This window comes from Diadema antillarum, unplaced genomic scaffold (genome assembly GCF_040938485.1).
Source record: "Diadema antillarum isolate AM-2024a unplaced genomic scaffold, OU_Dant_1.0 scf00000037, whole genome shotgun sequence".
In the NCBI taxonomy this organism is placed as follows: Eukaryota; Metazoa; Echinodermata; class Echinoidea; order Diadematoida; family Diadematidae; genus Diadema; species Diadema antillarum.
The window spans coordinates 407566-427331 of NW_027270926.1; the positions used below are offsets into that span (position 1 = coordinate 407566).

General features: G+C 39.3%; 1 protein-coding gene across 1 annotated transcript in view; it reads right to left on the reverse strand.

Annotated features, from left to right (window-relative positions):
* Positions 1–19766, reverse strand: part of LOC139708701 (calcium-activated chloride channel regulator 3A-1-like) — a 53043-nt gene that overhangs the window by 14958 nt on the left and 18319 nt on the right. The window contains exons 2-8 of the mRNA XM_071620639.1: positions 8926–9184; positions 8561–8687; positions 4533–4684; positions 3732–3845; positions 2955–3125; positions 1988–2165; positions 889–1010 (exon numbers count right to left, since the gene is read on the reverse strand). Coding sequence (XP_071476740.1) covers positions 889–1010; positions 1988–2165; positions 2955–3125; positions 3732–3845; positions 4533–4684; positions 8561–8687; positions 8926–9184 — 1123 coding nt within the window. The remainder of the gene's footprint in view (positions 1–888; positions 1011–1987; positions 2166–2954; positions 3126–3731; positions 3846–4532; positions 4685–8560; positions 8688–8925; positions 9185–19766) is intronic.

Here is a 19766-nt window from a genome sequence, read left to right on the forward strand (position 1 = left end):
GCAAACTATCAAATTTTTGGCATGGTAAAGAATTGTAAACACAAAATCCAAAGCCCCAAATGTAACGATGAATATGCAAGGACATCTAAGATATTCAAAGAAGAAATCTTGTTCAAACGAACGATTGCAATTATTCTACGTTGTAATGATTTCATGTACTGCGGCAGAAGCCAGGAAACAACAAATCAGTAGTGAGTATCTGGGTTGATACAGGTAACAACGAACTGCATACATCTTTCTGACAACGGGCCCACTGAGATAAAAATCGCAGTGATTATAGTATAAGGAAATCAAGAACAGAATGAGATAGATCGATCGCTATATATGAAGATAAATAGATAGATAAAAGAGAAAGGTGGTGGTAGGCGTGATGAGAGAGAGAAGAAAAATCAGAGACTGAGTATGGACAGGTCATGTTGAGTACGAAAATGATTAGGGAGGTCTCATCTCCCTGATAAATGCTTAGAAAATCAAAGTGCTTAGAAAATCAAAGTGCTTATCTTCAGGCGCGCGATCGCGCGTGCGCTCGTGAATGGAAGAGCACTTCCGGCATATATAGGCTGGTAGACTTGCAACAACGGTACAAGCAGGAAAGCACGTTGCATAGTGACCAAGGCTATGTGGACTCTTAAAATGGAGGTACGGAATTCAAATCCTCGGGGGTAATCACATGACAGGGCATGATGTTTCACCTAAAATGGATACCTTTACTAAAGATTGAAAAAGTGGGTAGTTCGCATAGGCTGGGGTCTCTTTTTAAATAAGATTAATGACAAGGCTCTCGTGAAGAGCAGATCTAAGACTGATGGCAATATCCCGCCTGGAAAATAACAACATAAACAAAAACAAAAAAGAAGAAGAAGAAATAAACAAAATTCATATATTCACCTCTCCTATGACATCTGTGATATAGGGATGAGAATTCTCCTCGCCATCTGTGATAACAATAAGAGTGCTTCCCGACGGATCCTTCTCACTTTTCTTCAGCTCCTGAACAGCCAGTTGGACTCCTGGAACACAGAAATTATCATTAATTACAGGGATATTAGAAGACCGTTTGGGATCACATATATTTTAATTGAGCCAGTGCACACATGTCTTGAATTTTGCCGATATTTTTTTCATACTTTCTACGGAACTATTACCAAGGGGGGGGGGGGGGGGGGAGGGATACCGATCGACCGAAGATGTTATTATGTTTATAGTATCATATTCAATTCAATTTGTGATAAGTAAACAAACACACACACAAGCTCTCCCACCGACACACACTCCAAACTTTAATAATCAAAGGAATCCATTGCACATCATTAGTAGTTTTCTTCAAGCTTACAAACCTACATGAACACACACACACACGCACAAACCCCCCAACCCCACACACGCTAGTATACACATACCAACACACCGTCACATTATGTGGGTGCATTACCGTACTTAAAAAAAGAATTGGGAACATACTATAGTGTATGCCATTAGTACTCCTCAAGATTATAAACCTACATCGGCCTATAGGAACTCGGGTTTATCGGCCCTTTGATCTGTCGGACTTTCGTTCAACCGGACCTTCAGTTTATACGGCTGGAACCGTAACCGTAACAACAAGCTACTAGTATTCAGTTCACCCGTTTCTTTTATGTAAATCCACGCATATCATCCCGATATACACACATAATACACAAACACTATTTTCTACAACAACAACTACTACTACTACTACTGCTATTACTACCACCACCACCACCACCACAACAACAACAACAACAACAACAGCATCAACAACGACTTCAACAACAACAACAACAACAACAACAACAACAACAATAACTGAAACAACAAGAACTACTGCTACTACTACTACTACTACTACTACGACTACTATACAGTACTACTACTACTACTACTACGACTACTATACAGTACTACTACTTCTACTTTTGCTACTACCCCTACTACAACCTCTGATTGATGTGGCAGATTTTTTTACCTCTGCCGATGCTCGTTCGCCCATTCACTTCTTTGGGCAAGCTGGAAACGAGACTATCTCTTGCGTCCGTGGAGTCGATTTCGACGATGTGATGGAGAACGTGGGCGTACTCGTCGAAGCGGACGATTCCAAGCCGTGAGCCCAGAGGCAACACGTTCTCAATGATGTTGGCTGCAGCCTGGAATACAGATGATACCGAAAAATTGTATCGTTGATGTTAGGGAAATTCCGAGAAAAAAAAATTGGATTCAGGATATGCCCTCATTTTTTGCAAGATACAGATGGAAAGAGAATTCAAAGCGAAAGGCGTTTAAGATTGGAATTTCGCCTTGAACTCTGAATCTACTTTAAAAAAAAGAAATCATGATCAATAAGAAGTGTATAAGAACTGTAGACTACACGGATGATTACCTCTCTCCCCAGAATTTCATTTCATTTCATTTCATTTCATTTCATTTGATTTCATTTGATTTCATTTCATTTGATTTGATTTGATTTGATTTGATTTGATTTGATTTGATTTGATTTCATTTCATTTCATTTCATTTCATTTCATTTCATTTATTTCATTTCATTTCATTTCATTTCATTTCATTTCATTTCATTTGATTTGATTTGGTTTGATTTGATTTGATTTGATTTGATTTAATTTAATTTAATTTAATTTAATCTAATTTAATTTAATTTAATTTCATTTCATTTCATTTCATTTCATTTCATTTCATTTCATTTCCACTTTCATAATGTCTTCTTTTCCACCGACATCCCGCCCACTTCTTCGATCAAAGAACAAAAACCAAATTTTTAGCCGTAACTCTGAATGACATTCAAAGAATGAAGCCATAAGATTTCACTTGGAAAACAGTGTAACCATGGCAACGTATCGTACTTTTTCTGTATTATTATCATATTGTTTTCTTTCATTGGGGAATTATCATCAGTTTTCTTTTATCGAGGAGTGTCTAACCTGCTGCAGAAGGACCAGTCGCTCGCCTTCCATGCTGCCCGACGTGTCCAGCACCATGACCGTGGTCGTCTGGGGCTTCTGGCGGACGATGACGAACTCGGGCACGGTGCTGTCGATGGGCTTGGGATCTAGGCTTTCTGTACCGGCGAAGTCCGGGTGGGCTCGTAAGACCTGGTCCATGACAGGCAAATGAACACACAGAGTAAGTGAACCATTTCATAATGTTATAGATAATGAAAATCATATTAATGATATGTGATCAAATCCCACTATCAAATAAGGTTCGTTTTCACTCTTCTTAAATTAATTAGGTTTGTATTGGATACGTTGTTAAACGGAAACTTCCGTCGTATAGAGATTACCTAAGTCGATCAATCAAATTTCTTTAAGGATGCACTGGAAAGATGACTGAGTTAAGATTTGTGATGATCTGCATGAAATATGATAGTGAATAAGTACACAGGTTACACACCATCATTAGGACACGGATATATCATGTTAAAAAGAAGCTAAGATAGAGCATTGCAGACGAAGAGGGTGACCAATATCACATTCACCGCATTTCTCGAGATCCAAATTTAGCGGCTTATCTTAACAACTACAACAACAACAATAATAATAATAATGATGATAATAATGATAATAATAATAATAATAATAATAATAATAATAATAACAATAATAATAATAACAAGAAGAAGAAGAAGAAGAAGAAGAAAACAACAACAACAACAATAGGAGAATGATAAATGTCGAACAGATGATATTATGACGTACCTCCCAGGAACTTCGCTGGTTGCATTTCGTGTTCTGTTCGTTCGGTGCCATGGGATTATGCGCGACTGTTCCAGGTACCCCAGGCCTTGCGGGATCATCGCAAAATTGTTCATTCTGCCTCATGAAAAGAAAGAAAATAGAATTATCGGGCTGTTTTCGACGAATTAACTACAAATCAGAATTGGGTGTACGCACTTTCATGTCCTTTAAACTGGCTCTGGTAATCACTATTTTCTTAACTTAGCGGTTTTATGATTTTCCCTGATATAAATTACTTTCTTTTCACTGAGAACTGGCAATGAGACAAGTGAACTACAAAGAAAGAAAAGGGCAACGCTCAATGTATAATGTCACAATTATTTTTCCAGTTCGTCATGTGAAAGAGATAAAACATAGCTAAAGTGCTCCAGTTAGAGGTTTTATGATTTTCCCTGATATAAATTACTTTCTTTTCACTACGAACTGGCAATGAGTCAAGTGAACTACAAAGAAAGAAAAGGGTAACGCTCAATATATAATGCCACAATTTTTCCAGCTCGTCATGTGAAAGAGATAAAACATAGCTAAAGTGCTCTAGTTCAATGCAATTTCCATTTAAGAAAACTACATGCTGTTTGTCATTACTTTTACGTGTGCTATTCTCTGGAGTGGAATGGTGAGCTCATTATTTTCAGTTCAGAGAAGGGGGAGTCACAGCAGCGGAGAAGAAGAGTTGGGAGAATTTAAAAAAAAAGAGAGGAATTGTACTGGGAAAAAGTCTGCTGTATTATGCTGTGTTTGCATCAGATTTGCGTCACTCACATTTGACATGTACTGTTTGTACATGATGGAGGCACTGTAGGCCGTGGATTTCATGTCGTCGAAGAACGTGCATTTTGTTGAGTCTGGCAGCCCGTCATTGTTGAGATCCGCCTCCCCACACGGCTGACCGGTGAATCTATTCCTTATTTCACCTGTAATCAGAATCCATATTTAACAATTTCGGTGATAACTTAATGTCGTTGACCTTGAATGCGAACAGGTCGCGGGTGGTACTGACAAAATTTAAAAAGAAAAAAAAATGTTACAGACAAAGGCACAATTTAATGGTTAATCATATGAATCAGAGCTCAAATGTTTCATCAAGTAATACAAACGGAAATGAAAACTACTTGAAAAGATAGCAAGTTCAAGATTTGCTAATGTCGGTCGTTTCTACCGTCAAAAAGTGTAATCAATACATTCCCCAATGTGCTAAGTTGCTCACAACATACCAGTCACAACGACGACGATAATAATACTACGAGTCATCGGGACTTGTAGTTTATCGTCAAAGATTGAAGTATTACATAATCAAAGAGATGCCTCAAAATAAACCAAAGACAAAGTGTAAGTTTGATGTTTGAGGTGTGGATTGGACGTTGAAAAACTATACAGTTGCGTACGCTGCATGTATGTTGTTTGTTTGTTTGTTTTTTGTATATATATATATATATATATATATATATATATATATATATATATAAATGTGTGTGTGTGTGTGTGTGTTTATTTCTAGTACAATGAAAACAAAATCATGAAAGGCCCTGAATCATCCATGATATGAGCGGTTGTATCATGACAAAGTAGTTTCCTTCCGAGACCATAAAATATTGGTACATGAAGCAATAAGTGCATGTCAGTTCCATAATGAACACTAAAATCAATACATACATAATCATTATTTTCGTTGCATTCATAAGACTGTTGTCGTCATCTCGGAAGTGAATAAATATAATGTCAATGTATGTCACCCCTACAGTCGATACTGTCTGGTATCGAGAAGCAAGAAATCAATCCTACTAATGGTCTCTATAAATATTTATGATTAGATCAAGTGGTCTAAAAGTAGCTCACAGCTCATAGCAAGAAGGAACTGTAGGTCTATGATGAACCACGTTTTGTGTTGTCATTATCGGTAAGATATCTATGAACAAATATGTATATTTATATATATATATATATATATATATATATATATATATATATATATATATATATATATATATATATGTGTGTGTGTGTGTGTGTGTGTGTATCAACGTGCAAACAATCATTATCATAGATAGATTATTCTATCGTTACAGTTTGAAGGAAACCGAGTCTGATAAATCTTATCGCTAAAAGTTTTACACTTTTTGTTGCAATATTTATGTATCATTTATGTATGAGCTGTATTTATTGACAACTACAGGTCCAATGCAGTGCAAATGTGTTTTGACTTTGTTGATTTGTAATACCCTGATCATGCTATATATGTCATGTAACAATTCTACTGCTATTTTCTTCGGATTACTTGGATCCAACTATAAAGAAGAGCTTCTAAACCAAAATTCTATCCATGGTATCGCCTCTCAATCATTTCCAAATCACTGATAATCATGATATGATTATAACAAATGACATTGGAATGCACCTTCCCTAAACTAGGCATAACTTACATGTTTCCATGCAATATATTTTGTTATATGAGACCACTTTGCCAATAGATCTCATCAATTCTGATGTCGTCATATAATGAAAGTGATACACTCTGCAGCCTCTATATTTGGATTAGGTGGCCTCTGAATATCACTAACGAGTTATTGATGCAAAGTCGTGACCTTCAGGGCCGCTGATATTACAAGTGGTATCTCAGACTGGTGTATATAGGCATAGGAGCGTGGTCTCCTCCACGGAAATTCGCCTACTCAATAAAGTCTTAGCCAGGGAGTAATCATATTACGCAATGTACTATTCCATAAATGAAAGATGACGATAGCGTTACCTAAAGTAAGTCTCATAAAAGTATGGCTCGCACGCAAGTCTTCAATAAATGTGGACTTTGGAAATGACTAAAACAATTTAATTTAAATCCATTTGCATCAAATCCTTTCGGTTTGATTTTTTACACGAATTTTGACGGGAAATACAAAATTATTGCATGCGTTGCATAAATTACATGTAGATTCATGGGACGATGACATTACAGTCTCATAAGACTAGTTTTGAGGTTGCGACTGTTAGCACTGTTTCATGAATATTATGGCCATAATATTCTTCCTCTTTGCGGTTTTATATATCTTTTTCATTTTATTCATTTATTTTTTCTTCACAGTCATCTTCAACATGGCTCGAAGTTTGCTAATTCGTATTTATAACCCTTTGTGTACTTTAAGTGCTGATTGGCACAGCGAATCCCATAGCGTTGTATACACTGTCCAACGTACCTGGCACAGAAAGGGTTTAGGATGGTGACCTGCATTCTGCGAAGCACCGCGGAAGTGTTGTGGAGATAGGGTAGTTTGAAACTATGGTTCACGTATATAAAATACATCATAACACTGAAGCCACGGTGTCCAAGCTAAATTACGAGACACCACGCATTACATTGCGTTTTCTAAGTGCAAAAGGTATTAGCAGTACAAGCCTTTCTTATTATTTTTCACTTTCACATAAAAATTGATGGACAACATATACATGACTGTTATTGTGTACTTATGAAGGAGGCACAATACTCTATTACAGGGCAATATCTAACAATGATTGGAAAGGGAAAACTTTCTTGGTTTCTCGGGTTTTGATTCATGGTTATCATGAAAGTTGTCCTTGCTGTCATTTCTTATGTGACACGCCACACAACGTTAACTACCAGGATTGCCAACATTATCATTCCTCAGGAAAGTGCTTAGACAATTATGTCGGCAAGATAAAGCTTTTGCTTATCTGTAGAAGGGAAAACACAACAGGGAAGGCGCACGAGCGGTAATGAGCACAGCCAGTTTGGGCCTTAAGATAATTAGCGCGGGACGTTGATTGCGTGATAATCACCACGCACACACACGCACACACACACACACACACACACACACACACAATCATCAATCTCTCTTTGCCATCGGATGCATCCGGCTGATGTCGAATGGTAACCCTCGTCGATTGCCTCTTCTGACGAGCGCTTCAAGGATGTATACTGGAGAACCCAAGCAAGGTTCTAGGATGGAGACGTCTTTAGAACGCATTTGCCCTGTGCCCGTTTTAAATTACAATTCCATTCAACACTTAAGTTCACTTTAAGGAACGGATTAATTTAGGGGGAAGATAGGTCTGTATAGATAGATAGATAGATAGATAGATAGATAGATAGATATATAGATGGATGGATGGATGGATGGATGGATAGATAGATAGATTGATAGATAGATAGATACATAGATACATAGATAGATAGATAGATGGATAGATAGATAGATAGATAGATACATAGATAGATAGATAGATAGATAGATAGATAGATAGATAGATAGATACATACATACATACATACATACATACATACATACATACATAAATAGCTAAATAGATAGATAGATAGATAGGTAGGTAGGTATATTTTTTTAAAAGCAGAACGGTAGGAGCTTAATCACAATCGGACATAATTAACATGAAAATTACTGAAGTATCGTTTGTTTTCACAGAATACTGACGTCGATTGCAACCCCCGTCACGTAAGTTTTTTTTTACCTCTGCAAATGCGCATGGTTTGCGACATCATTTCTGTAAGTAAGAACATCTTTAGTAAAAACACCATAAACCGGAAAGAAAATTCTGCATCCCGAGCATATATGCGACATCCGATTCTGATGAAACTCCTTATATGAAATATATAGGTCTCAGTCTGCTGACTAATATCCGCGAAAGAAAATTAATATAGCATATTCAGTATCCAAACATCCCTAAAAGTGCCTGAAAAAAAAAAAAACCGAACAGCAACACAGAGGTTCATACATGTACAATAATACTTTGTTTTGTTAACATTGCTAAACCAATACCTGGAATAGAAAGGACACAGCGAGTCGCCTCTATTTGGCCGGTCTCCGCATCTCGGTAGAACGGAGCATATCTCGGGTACTCGTCGAAAAGACCCCATCTGTAATGCCCCCACTCGTGAACAATTACCTGCGGGAAACCATTGCACAACGAATAGGCAATAAAACACTACAAAGAGCATGAAAGTGTGTTTTTTTTTAATCGTATGATGTTGCGCATGTCTCATCCTGTGAAAAAAAAATAGATGGAAATCAATCCTATTCATACACTTTAGATAACACTTTATGCTTATAATGTGCCACAGTACGAAAATTTCTATTTCCTGGCTTGAAATATTTTGTTAATTAGGAAGAAACCGCCAACAAACCTTATTTGGCGTTCCGTAGATGTCATGAAGGGCGTTGACCCCGTCCTTCCGGTTCACTATGTAGTCCGGAGTCAGGCCGATGTACTCTCCGGGCAAGCCGCATCCAGTAAACTTTTCCGTATACGGAAAGTTTTCATTGGCTGGAGCTATCCTGACGTCACTGGTTTCGTAGCGTTCCCACGTTGCCGTGGAGACATCGCTCGTGTTCAGCCAGGTCGCAGGGATGAGTATTCGAATGCTCTTGAAGTACGCTAACGACCTGCCATCAAGGAATGTGAAATGAAAGTGAGACCAATAACATATTCTTAATTACCTTCCTCCTTTTCTGAATAGTGGGGAGTTCTTGACATTCCAGTTTTTCTTTTCCTTTTTCTTTTCTTTTTCATTTTCTTATGCACATGAGTTTTGCTGCTGTTGTTATCATTCACAACGAAAATGTATGCTCAGTATCCTTATGAAGTCAGTTTCGAATGAAGTTCGCGAAGTTTTGTATTGGTTTCACAATTTTTTAAAGATCGTAAACAACATGTTCATGCTTTCTTCAACATGATCAGCAATTGATGGGGAATATGACTATAAGAGCTTCAAAGTGACAAGTATTGTTCGGTTGGAAAGATAGGAAACCGGGAGTTGACAGAAATGAACGCAACAAAACAAAATAAAGACGACACCCACATTCCACACATTCTACAGCGTAGCTAAACCTTTGACATAGTAAAATACACGTAGTATTGGAAGGCGACTGGTTTTATTGCAGCAGGGACTGACACTTTTCACACAAATGGATTGCAGTTTATGAAGACGAGTGATAAATAGCAGAGAGAGAGGGAAAACCTTTATATAATGAGGCTACTCTGCAAAAAGCCCGGGGCTGATGTATAGTAAATGTAACATGTACCTGCCGCTTGTCAACTAAGCTTGCGCTCATGATCTGCATGTGAACATAATTTGTGTCATAAAATTTTGACGGCCAAATGATATCCATGTTGAAGGGCTACAGCTTCAAGGCTACATCTTGACAGCTTGTGGCTATGATGATTATGAACATAATCCCAGGATGATAAAAGAGAAAGTGAAACGATTCTTTTGATCAGTCATGTGCGAAATATTTTGGCACAAACCATAGAATTAATATCATCTCCGGCTGCGTAAAATCAGTCGCCTTGTAACATTCCGAGTATATCAGGCGTTCGCACTCACGCCATATCAAAAAGGAACCTTTGCAATTCATCTGTGCCCAGCAAACAAGAGTAGGTTCATGTGCTGCGTTTCCTACTGAACACATCTACCTCTTATTAAGAACTGTTGCATGTAAGTTATGCAAGGTGCAAGTTGTGATGACAAGAAATGATTCTATGCACCATCAGTCCGAAATCGTATGTGGGGCTTCAACAGCAAGGGCAATCACGAGCAAGGGATGGGGGGGGGGGGGGGGGGGGGTAGGGCGAGATAAGATTTCGATATTAGGAAGTTTGAACAATAGCACGTTTAGCGTAATATAACCAAACACTATGAAAGGTCGCAGTGTTCCATTCATGTGACAACACTTGTTTGATTGTACCTTCATTTCTTGTTTGTTCGCGGTTGCTGGCTTTGTGCTCCTTTCAGATACAATGAAGGCCTATTAACACTTGTGAGCCCATAAGGGGTAAAGAATAAGCGGAAGATAAAGTTTTAGTATGGCTTTGCGTTCATGATAGTCAGGTTTCTGTCTTTAGTTTGCCTATGGCGACTTCAGGCAGTTGCAAGAGTTCGTCTGCTAGCCTTCGATTCAGTCTGAGCGGTCATGCTGATGAATGGAATCCGCATACCGCGCCTGCAGTGTGGTGTGTACAAGAATCGCGAATTTCCCGAACAAGGTACGATACTATCAGTCAACAGTCAGGGAATATTAAGTAGTGAGACAAACAAGTGCTTTTCTGTCCTCGTGTAGAAACGGAACAAACTACGTGGCTTTTTAAAGACCTTCTGTTAACAAAGGTGTAAATTACACCGCAAACGTTGAAACAACGGAGAAAAGGGAGAAATAAGAGATGGATAAAACCGGGATGCTTCGCATTCTTTATAGCCGTGTGTAAACATTGCGACACACTTAACGTCGCATTGTGATCTTGTGTTATTAGATCACAGCTTCCTAACACACTGATCGGCCACAGAAAAGAAAGGTAGCCTTTCAAGAACGAACGATCAGTTGGCCTTTTGCTCTTTTTTATCACTTAAACACGATTCGATTCAAAGTAATTACATACTTGTATTAAAGTGAAATACTTAACTGATTGTTTTTACCACCCTGCTCATAAAAGTGAACGATCGCAGGCCTGTTCCAGGAATGAACGCGAGAATACAAGTGATCAATTTATTAAAACATTGTGGTGTTATTTCCTGCTTCGTTTTTGGGTATTCTTCTTGTTGTTGTTGTTGTTGTTGTTGTTGTTGGGTTTTTTATTTAAAAAACATGTATTTTGAGAATAATAACATGGAAATAAAGGACGCCGGAAGGAAGATAATCATTTCAAGTGAAGTGGACCGAGATACAAAGGTAACTCAGCAGACAATTCTAGAAAAACAACGCCGCTTAGTTTCATCTCGTCTCATGTTTTCAGCTTTTTACATTCAAAGAGTTTGAATGCTTAATGTGGTCAGGTTGGCGTGTCGCGCAGCCAGTCAGACAGCCGTGTCTTGTGTCGTCTAGTCGGTGTCGAGCGGCTTTCTTGTAAATCACTCAGTGTAGCGAAGCAGCTACGTGACTCTCTCTCTCCCTCCGTCGATGATCATGCTTGCACATTAATTTTAGCTCTTATTTGTACCAGGGAGATGGAACTATCTCCCTGTTTGTACCATTGCCCGGGAGTGTCTGGTGCACAGTAGGCCTATCGCCCATAACGATCATCCCTCCTCCACCTTCGTTAGAAACAAAACCGTGTGTTTAGTCATTTATTAACTAAGATTAAGACGTTCACATCAATCAAATTTAATGTGCGCTTCTACCTCGTATAATCTAAATGCGAATGTGGGTGTGTCAAAATGTGTACCGTATTATGCATTGATGATAACCAGTCAGACTGATGCACTTATCTGATGCCACGTTAATTGAACGACACGTGCTCCATTATTCATTAATCAAGCAAATGAGTATTTACACACTTTATCCCGAAGAGTACGGCAATTTGCATAAAATGCAACTTCCATTAATTACAGCAACAAGTCAGGGAAAATCGGGAAGAAATCGGGAAAATAACATTTAAGACTCATGCGCGGGACTCACTGACGCGCCGTGATATGGACATCTATAAAAGATTGTTTTCTACGTCACAATTTAATGACTGTGAATCGTTAATTATAAAAAAGGATTAAGGATTAAAACATACGATATTCTTCTGCTCGCGGAATGTTAGTGAGTGCACATTGTTCTACGGAAGTTGACCGATTTGCTTAACTGACAGTTGTGCTCTACATAATTATCTAAAGAATTTTGACCAATCATTAACTTCTCCTTCAGAGCCAGTGAAACTCCATTGAAAAATGTACTAAATAAGATCACAGCGTGAGTTCATTTTCGATCGGAATTAAAACTTATGGCATGTGAATTTCGTCACCTTTACAACATCAAAGTTCACAAATAAGATGCAAGGCAAAATTTATCAATAAACTAAGGATTCTGGGATTCTAATAATATCTCCTGGTTTCATTAATCTAATGTTAACATGTTGCTTTTTTTCACTTCGCAATGACCCAGCTGCATTTACTACGTATCCTTTCTAGGTCCTTGTTAATACAGTCAGAGAGGGTGGTACGACTGTGTGTACAATGGCCAGGAAGCGTTTGGGATCCGCGAGGAGGCAGCTCAATAATAATGATGAAGGGGAACAGAGGAGGTGTAACTGCACTGGCAGCCACACCTATGGTGGATATGATATAAAGCCAGGCGAAGAGACGTTTACCCCGGAGAACATTCTCTTTGGTGTACATTCTTTTAAACCACACATACCATACAGACTCCGTTCATATCATTCGTTTCAATGCACCATGCAGAGGATGTGGGTCACTGAACTCGCCGAGAATGAATGTCCGTCTGACAATGATGCAATCTGTGATTTTTTTTTCTTTTTTAGACAATAGTTTTCCCTATTACAAACTTTGGCATTGCTTAGAAAGAGAAACCAAATGCTGAAAGATAAATGGGGCTGCCAAACTGAAGAGGATTGCCCAGCACTAAAGCGGTAACAGCAACTGCGGACTGAGGTTTGAACCGGTTCTTTGTAGTCTTGTCCTTCTATTCTCAGAACTGTTCTTCAGAAGGAGAGGGAGAGAGAGAGAAGGGGGGGGGGGGGGGCAGCGAGATGGAAAGAGAAACAGAAGTATAATCACTTTTCAAATGAATGCCCATTACATTCAAACCATAAGCACTTACCGACGAGAGCCTCATAAGAGGTCAGTTACGCATAGATCGGAAATCAGCTACTAGAATTGAAACATATTGCGACATCGAACACTGAAGTTATTGACAGATCGGTATGTGCGGTCAAGACGGAACAAATACCGGGGCGCGTGCTGGTATGTATAAGGGAACCTCGCTTTCGTTCTACACCATAGGTTACGGACTAGTAATAAAAGTCATCTTGGCAAAATTCAGATTCATTTGCATTGATAGTGTCAATACTCGACAATATTATGATAATGTTGATACACAACATTGTAAAGATATCAGCGGATAAACATTACTTCTGACGATTAACTTGTTAGAAGAAAATAATTATCAATATCGGCAGTTCACACTATACAGAAAACGCACTCAATTATATTTGACATAGTCTTGAAATTGGTACGGTGTATGGACTGAAAAGAACTGATCCAACGTTGATTTGTGCTTTTTATCTTCCGAATACTTATAATTACAGGGGACTTTTTGCATTCGGGAACACGAACAAAAGCCACATCTATTGTCGAACACAACAAATACTGCATCATTGTATCAAAATACATTAAGAAAATGGTCCGCTCTACTGACGTAGAGTCTACTCTGGTCTGCTTTTATTCAAATACAATCATCGTTATCAGTGTGATCATTTTGAATGATATGGCAACAGTCTCCTTAAGACTTGGTTGCTATTTCTCTCCTTCTGAGAGATCCCCACGTGGTGCTGCTCCCTCACAATGACAATCTACCTCTCAGTGACCTTGTCTCATACACGCTCAAGGGGGTTCCTCTTTTTGAAGCATTAGTCAGCTATTGTGGTTATGGGACACTCCAGAAATAACCATGTCACATGTCAAACCCTTCTTAACTATGTGACGTATATGCTGCAGACGAGTTTCAATCTCTCCGCTATCAACCTGCTCCTCATACGGCGTACTTCAATACGGTGGATCCCCAGCTCTCTGTCTGGTTTTATTTTCTTCGTGCATGACGCTAATCTTTAGATAGTAACTAGCCTCTAAACATCACGCGTCAATGATATTTCATAGGAGAACTTCCCACTGGTCTTAAATAAAAATAGATGGTTGTTTTGTTTTTCTCTAACATTATTCCGGTGTCTTCTCATCATGTTAAAAAAGATACAAAACTATCGCCTGAACTGCATGCGTATAACAACCACCTTGAAGAGTTATAGTTTCTATATAGGCTGAAATAGACCTCTTCAAATGAATGATGATGTTGTTGTTGTTGCGTCGAGTAATTTGTATTGCAACTGATTGACAAATTGCCTTTCATCGACGTAAATTATTTAGCATTTCAGGGTAATCGCCATGATTACAAAAAAAAAAATCATGAGCATACGTAATCGGGTGGGAGTATAAAGCAGGGAGGTGGAGGAGACTTCCACCTTCCTGTATAATTTCAAGTACCAATCATTCAGTGTTTCTGAGTAATTACCAAGACCGAAAAAATGGCTATCATGAAAAACACACTGATCAATTCAGTGCTTATATTACGTCGATGAAGGGCAATTTGTCAATCAGTTGCAATAATGGGCCTCTTGCTGTAAACATTCCTTGTTAATAGGTAGATTCTAAACTCCTTCCTTTAAGCAGGGACCCCCCTGCATTAATCGAAGATTTTTCATCCTGCTGACCAAATCAAAAGGCTCTGTCAGATCGTTGATGCAGTGACATTAAAGTATATTTGTATTCAGGTACCTGCATCGTCATTATTATCTCTCCCTTTTTTTGTCAGTGACTGGTGTCTAAATAATTGATAGCATGATCGCTCTTACAGATGATATTATCATTATGGATGATGGGATGGTTTCTGCATCAGACTTACTGCATTTACAGGCAAAGGATATTCCACTCAATCATGATACGAAAGGCGGTTACGCCTGCGCAAGAGTTTACGGATACACAATGGAAACTGCTTTTATAGCGTCATCAGACTGGCAAGAAAAATTACTGTTCAAATGCTTTTGACATCCATAAATACATTGACACATCTGTTTGTTGTTATTGTTTTGTTTCGACATTTTTTTCCTTCAGACGAAAATATTGCTAGAATATAGCGAATACTGAAGAGAACAGAATAAAGATGTGGGCAAGGTCTGGAAAACGTCTATCATGATTGGACTAGTTTGTTTTTTTTTGCCTCTGAGTTCAATGGTTTTTCTTACAAGATTTCTGTTTGACAGAATGGTTAGGGCAACAATCGACAGTGGAGAAGGTGGTCTTAAATCTTAAATCCTTCTTTTTCTGAAAAAAAGAAGAAGTCATTATCAAATATATAGGCCAATATGGTTTGGTTTGGGTTCGTCTTGTACAATTCCAATATCATGGAGCTGATCACCAATCTTTTTTTTTTTTTTTTTATATCATCATCTCATCCCCAAGTATACTATTTTCATTTACAGGAATGGAAAGGAAATTGATCGACTCCACATACGTAAGAGACCAGACACTTTCACTCGGCAAGGTCATTACGTTCTCCACTTAGGCTCTCATTTCTTTTTACAAACAAAGACTACGAAACCATGCCGTGACAAAACACAGTAATCCATCATATATATTATGTACAGACAAAATATGAAGAGAAGTGGTCGTCACGCACTAGAGTATCATGAGCCTATTCATGGAGAGACATTGGATCGTGGATGCTGCTTTTCATTTATCCATGGAGGTGTTGCGATACTTCCTTGATCAATCTGTAATTCAATCGTTCAGTGCGTCACATAAATAGGCTACCTACCAGTACAGCTCAAGTGGTTGAATTTCCTATCATTTCAGGCCAATATTTCCTGAAATTATGAATTCTTGTCCATATTTAGATAACTGTCATTACCTGAAACATGCTCTGCAGTGATCGTGACAGCTTCCATTGCTTTCACATTTGTACATGTTCCGCTCTGATCGAGAGTTTACTTGATGCTGTTTGATAACTAAATAAAAACTCACGTAAATATCATTTTGTGGAGTGCGCTGTAAGTTTCATCGAGTTAACTATCTTGCTTGTTTCGGTTTAGAATCATAATCATCACTTCGGATAAGTAGATTTATAATGGAACACATTCCGTACAGCTCACTCCCCCATCTTGTCTCACTCTTTCTCTCTCTTTTCCTCTCTCTTCCATCCTTTCTTTCTCTCTTCTGTCTGTTTCTCTGTCTGACTCTCTCAGTTTGTCTGTCTGTCTGTCTGTCCCCTGTCTGTCTCTCTCTCTCTTTTCCTTCTCTCAATTAGAAAGATTGAAGTGGTATCCCCGATGACAGATATATATCCTGCATAATATGCCCCCACGAGTTCATCTTCCACCGCAGAGATGAAATGCGCGCATCCCAAAGTGTGCGGCGGGTTGGCATGGGTCATCAGCAGGAGGTCTACTGGAAATCCCCCTCCCCCCTCCCCCCCCCCCCCCGCCCCCAACTGGCAAAGATTCCATCAGACTTCGTAGAAAAGTGCTGAAATTACACTTTTCGAGATGACATTGTTTACGGAAACACATGTTTTAAAAGAGAAGGAGCGTTTGACTAGTTCCCCTGCGAAAAGAAAAATAGGTTCAACTTGGCATCTTTTGCCACACTGGGAGCATCTTCATGTGTGCAACTTTGCGCCTTAAAGATCAGAAAGGTGCAAATTTGAACGTATTTTCATCCGGTGAAAGGTGGAGGCTTCACGGAACGAATCGCACGGCAGAATGTCTCGACCATGAGACATTCTGCAAACAAGCATGATTATACTGTATTACTTTCAAGTGGCATAGCAAAAATGAGTATTACTGCTTTTTAGAGCACACAACCAGAGGTGACATGGACAACGTATACACCGTATTTTCTATACGTCCTCAACACTGTAACCATGGAGGTATATATAATATTAATATAGCTCAATGCTGTAACCAAGTAGCTACAGCACAGGTCCATGTTATAACGCTAAACGTTCGTTCATGCACTTGTAAGGAATTTGAGGTTAGGGTTACATGTGTGCCACTTTGTCAGATATTTCAGTAAGAACTTTGTAATGAACCCCAATTTCCTGTTCTCCCCCTCAACGGCGGGATGCACGTGCATGCCCTTATCATCGACTGGCAATCAGTGAGTGGGGATGATGCGGCGCGCAAGTGATGCGATAGCTTTGCCCCTGTGCCCCTCGAGGAAAGAAAAGGGAGAACATGGTGGGTTTATCTCCCCGCGATTTCGACGTCCCCGCCGACTATCATAAACACTCGCCCACGCTCGAGCGAGATGTATTATTGTGTCCATCACCCAGGCGTGTCTCGGTGGTTCGAGAACGACCGATGTTCACGACTCACGTGAGTCACCGCACATTAGTAGTGAGCACGCGAGATGGAGGCGCATTGGTACAGCATCCGCCCACTGCGTCCTCTAAGCACATAGTCTTTGGGGGGAAAATAATGAATGATTCACAGAATTATTTTCACAGGTGATTTCATTATGTTAATGACTCGAGTGTTACTTCTACGGTATTCAATCACTTACACACAAGGCTGGTTTGATCAAGGTATACCAGGCTCGCCTTTATACCGCCTTGGTTTGATGACACTGCTCGCAATATAACGATTTTGTTCATTGCTGTAATTAGTCACGTGATTACAATATGACCAATTACCCACCAATATCTACGTAGATCACATAATACAATCTTTTAACATATCCTTTTTGCTAGAAATATGAAAATACGGTGAATTCTTTATTATGATTTCTTCATATCATTAAACATACTGACATCACAGACTGAAGAAGTCTTCTCTTTCATGGCGTTGGCCGCACAGAAACTTTAAAAGATCATAACTTTTTAACGGATTGTCTGATTTTCCTCAAACTTTCCCTGATGTGTTGTACAGGTATTGCTGAATTCACACATCTGTTCGGCTGAAAGTGCCCTTTAACGGTAGAACCGTTACGGATTGTATTACCACGTGTCGGATGCACAACATCGCTGGCAGCATGTGTAATGTATGTCTGAGTCCGAGACATTAATAATAAGGCACACTGGATGCATGTCACGTGATGCGCTCACATTCTCAGAATTCCATTAACAATGGCTAATCATGTGTGGATATACCTCTCAGCATTTTGATCCATTGTTACTCTACATCCTGTAGCTACAGGAGAGAGAGAGGGAGAGAGAGAGAGAGAGAGAGAGAGAAGGAGAGAGAGAGAAGAGAGATGGAGAGAGCGTGCAGAAAGAAGGAGATGGAAACAGACCAGGGTTACTGATAGGGGAGGAAGACAGTCAAGGAAGAAAGAGTGGAGGGAAATAGGGGAAGACAGGCAGAGAGATGTACAATTTGCTCTGGAATGACAACCACACAGCAAGCGCCAAAAGGCTCATAGGCTGTACACTGTGTCGTGTATTATTACTTTCATAAAGAGCTTACTCCTCTCAGAAGACCTCAAGGTATGGGCGAAAGGGAGAACATGAACTGAGCGATGACATCCTTAACTCTCCCAGAATCATGACATCCGAATAGCATTGACATCCCATGCGTGAAAGGTGTCCACGGTGAGGAAAGCGTTAAACTGATGACACCCATTTGGTATCCCCCTCTTGATGGATGAATGGTGTTCTTTAGCGTCTGGTTAAAGGGTTAAAGGTCGCTGACATGTGACGACAATACCACATGCAATGCTTGTTTAGCGAGATGCTGCGGGCGACATTTTACTCGACGCGACGATCGTCCTCGTCCATCCCATTTCATGGCACGAAATGGTGTCGATATCCATCTTGAATTTGACCGAAAGATCGGTCTGTATTTTGTCGTCGGGGATATAATGTTCCGTGGAGACTGCGTCTGGCTTCACGGAATCCCCTCCTTGGAGGAGAACCGTGAATGTTAAAAAACGATTTAAAAAAAAACTCCTCCAGACAGAGGTATTTTTCTGTCTAATCTTGAATGTACTGCCCGATCTATACACCAGACCCCTCCCCCCGCCACAGACACACACAGAGTATAGAAAGGCAGTCACTACTCTTACCGACACGATCAAACACTGAACCTATAATGAGAAATAAAACGGGGTGAGAGAGTACAGGTATTAAAAAGAGTCGGACATGATTTGATTGCATCTACCGATCTTACGAAGTATATATATTTTTTTCGGTCTGATGAAAATATATTAAACAAGTGACATTTCAGCTGTTAAATGCAATGAGGGGAGGATAATGTTCATCATTTTATCGTTTGAGTAAACAAAAACAAAATGAATGTTTGGTTATCTCATGGCAACAATAGTACACTTAACAGACCAAATGATTCTGAAATATGGACAGATAAAGGAAAGGAAGTTCAAATCATTATGTCGAAAGTGAAAAGCAATTAAATTGCAAGTCCTGTCACTTGAATGATGCTTACAGGTTACTTTCGATAGGATGTCCGATTTATCGCAAAGTGGGG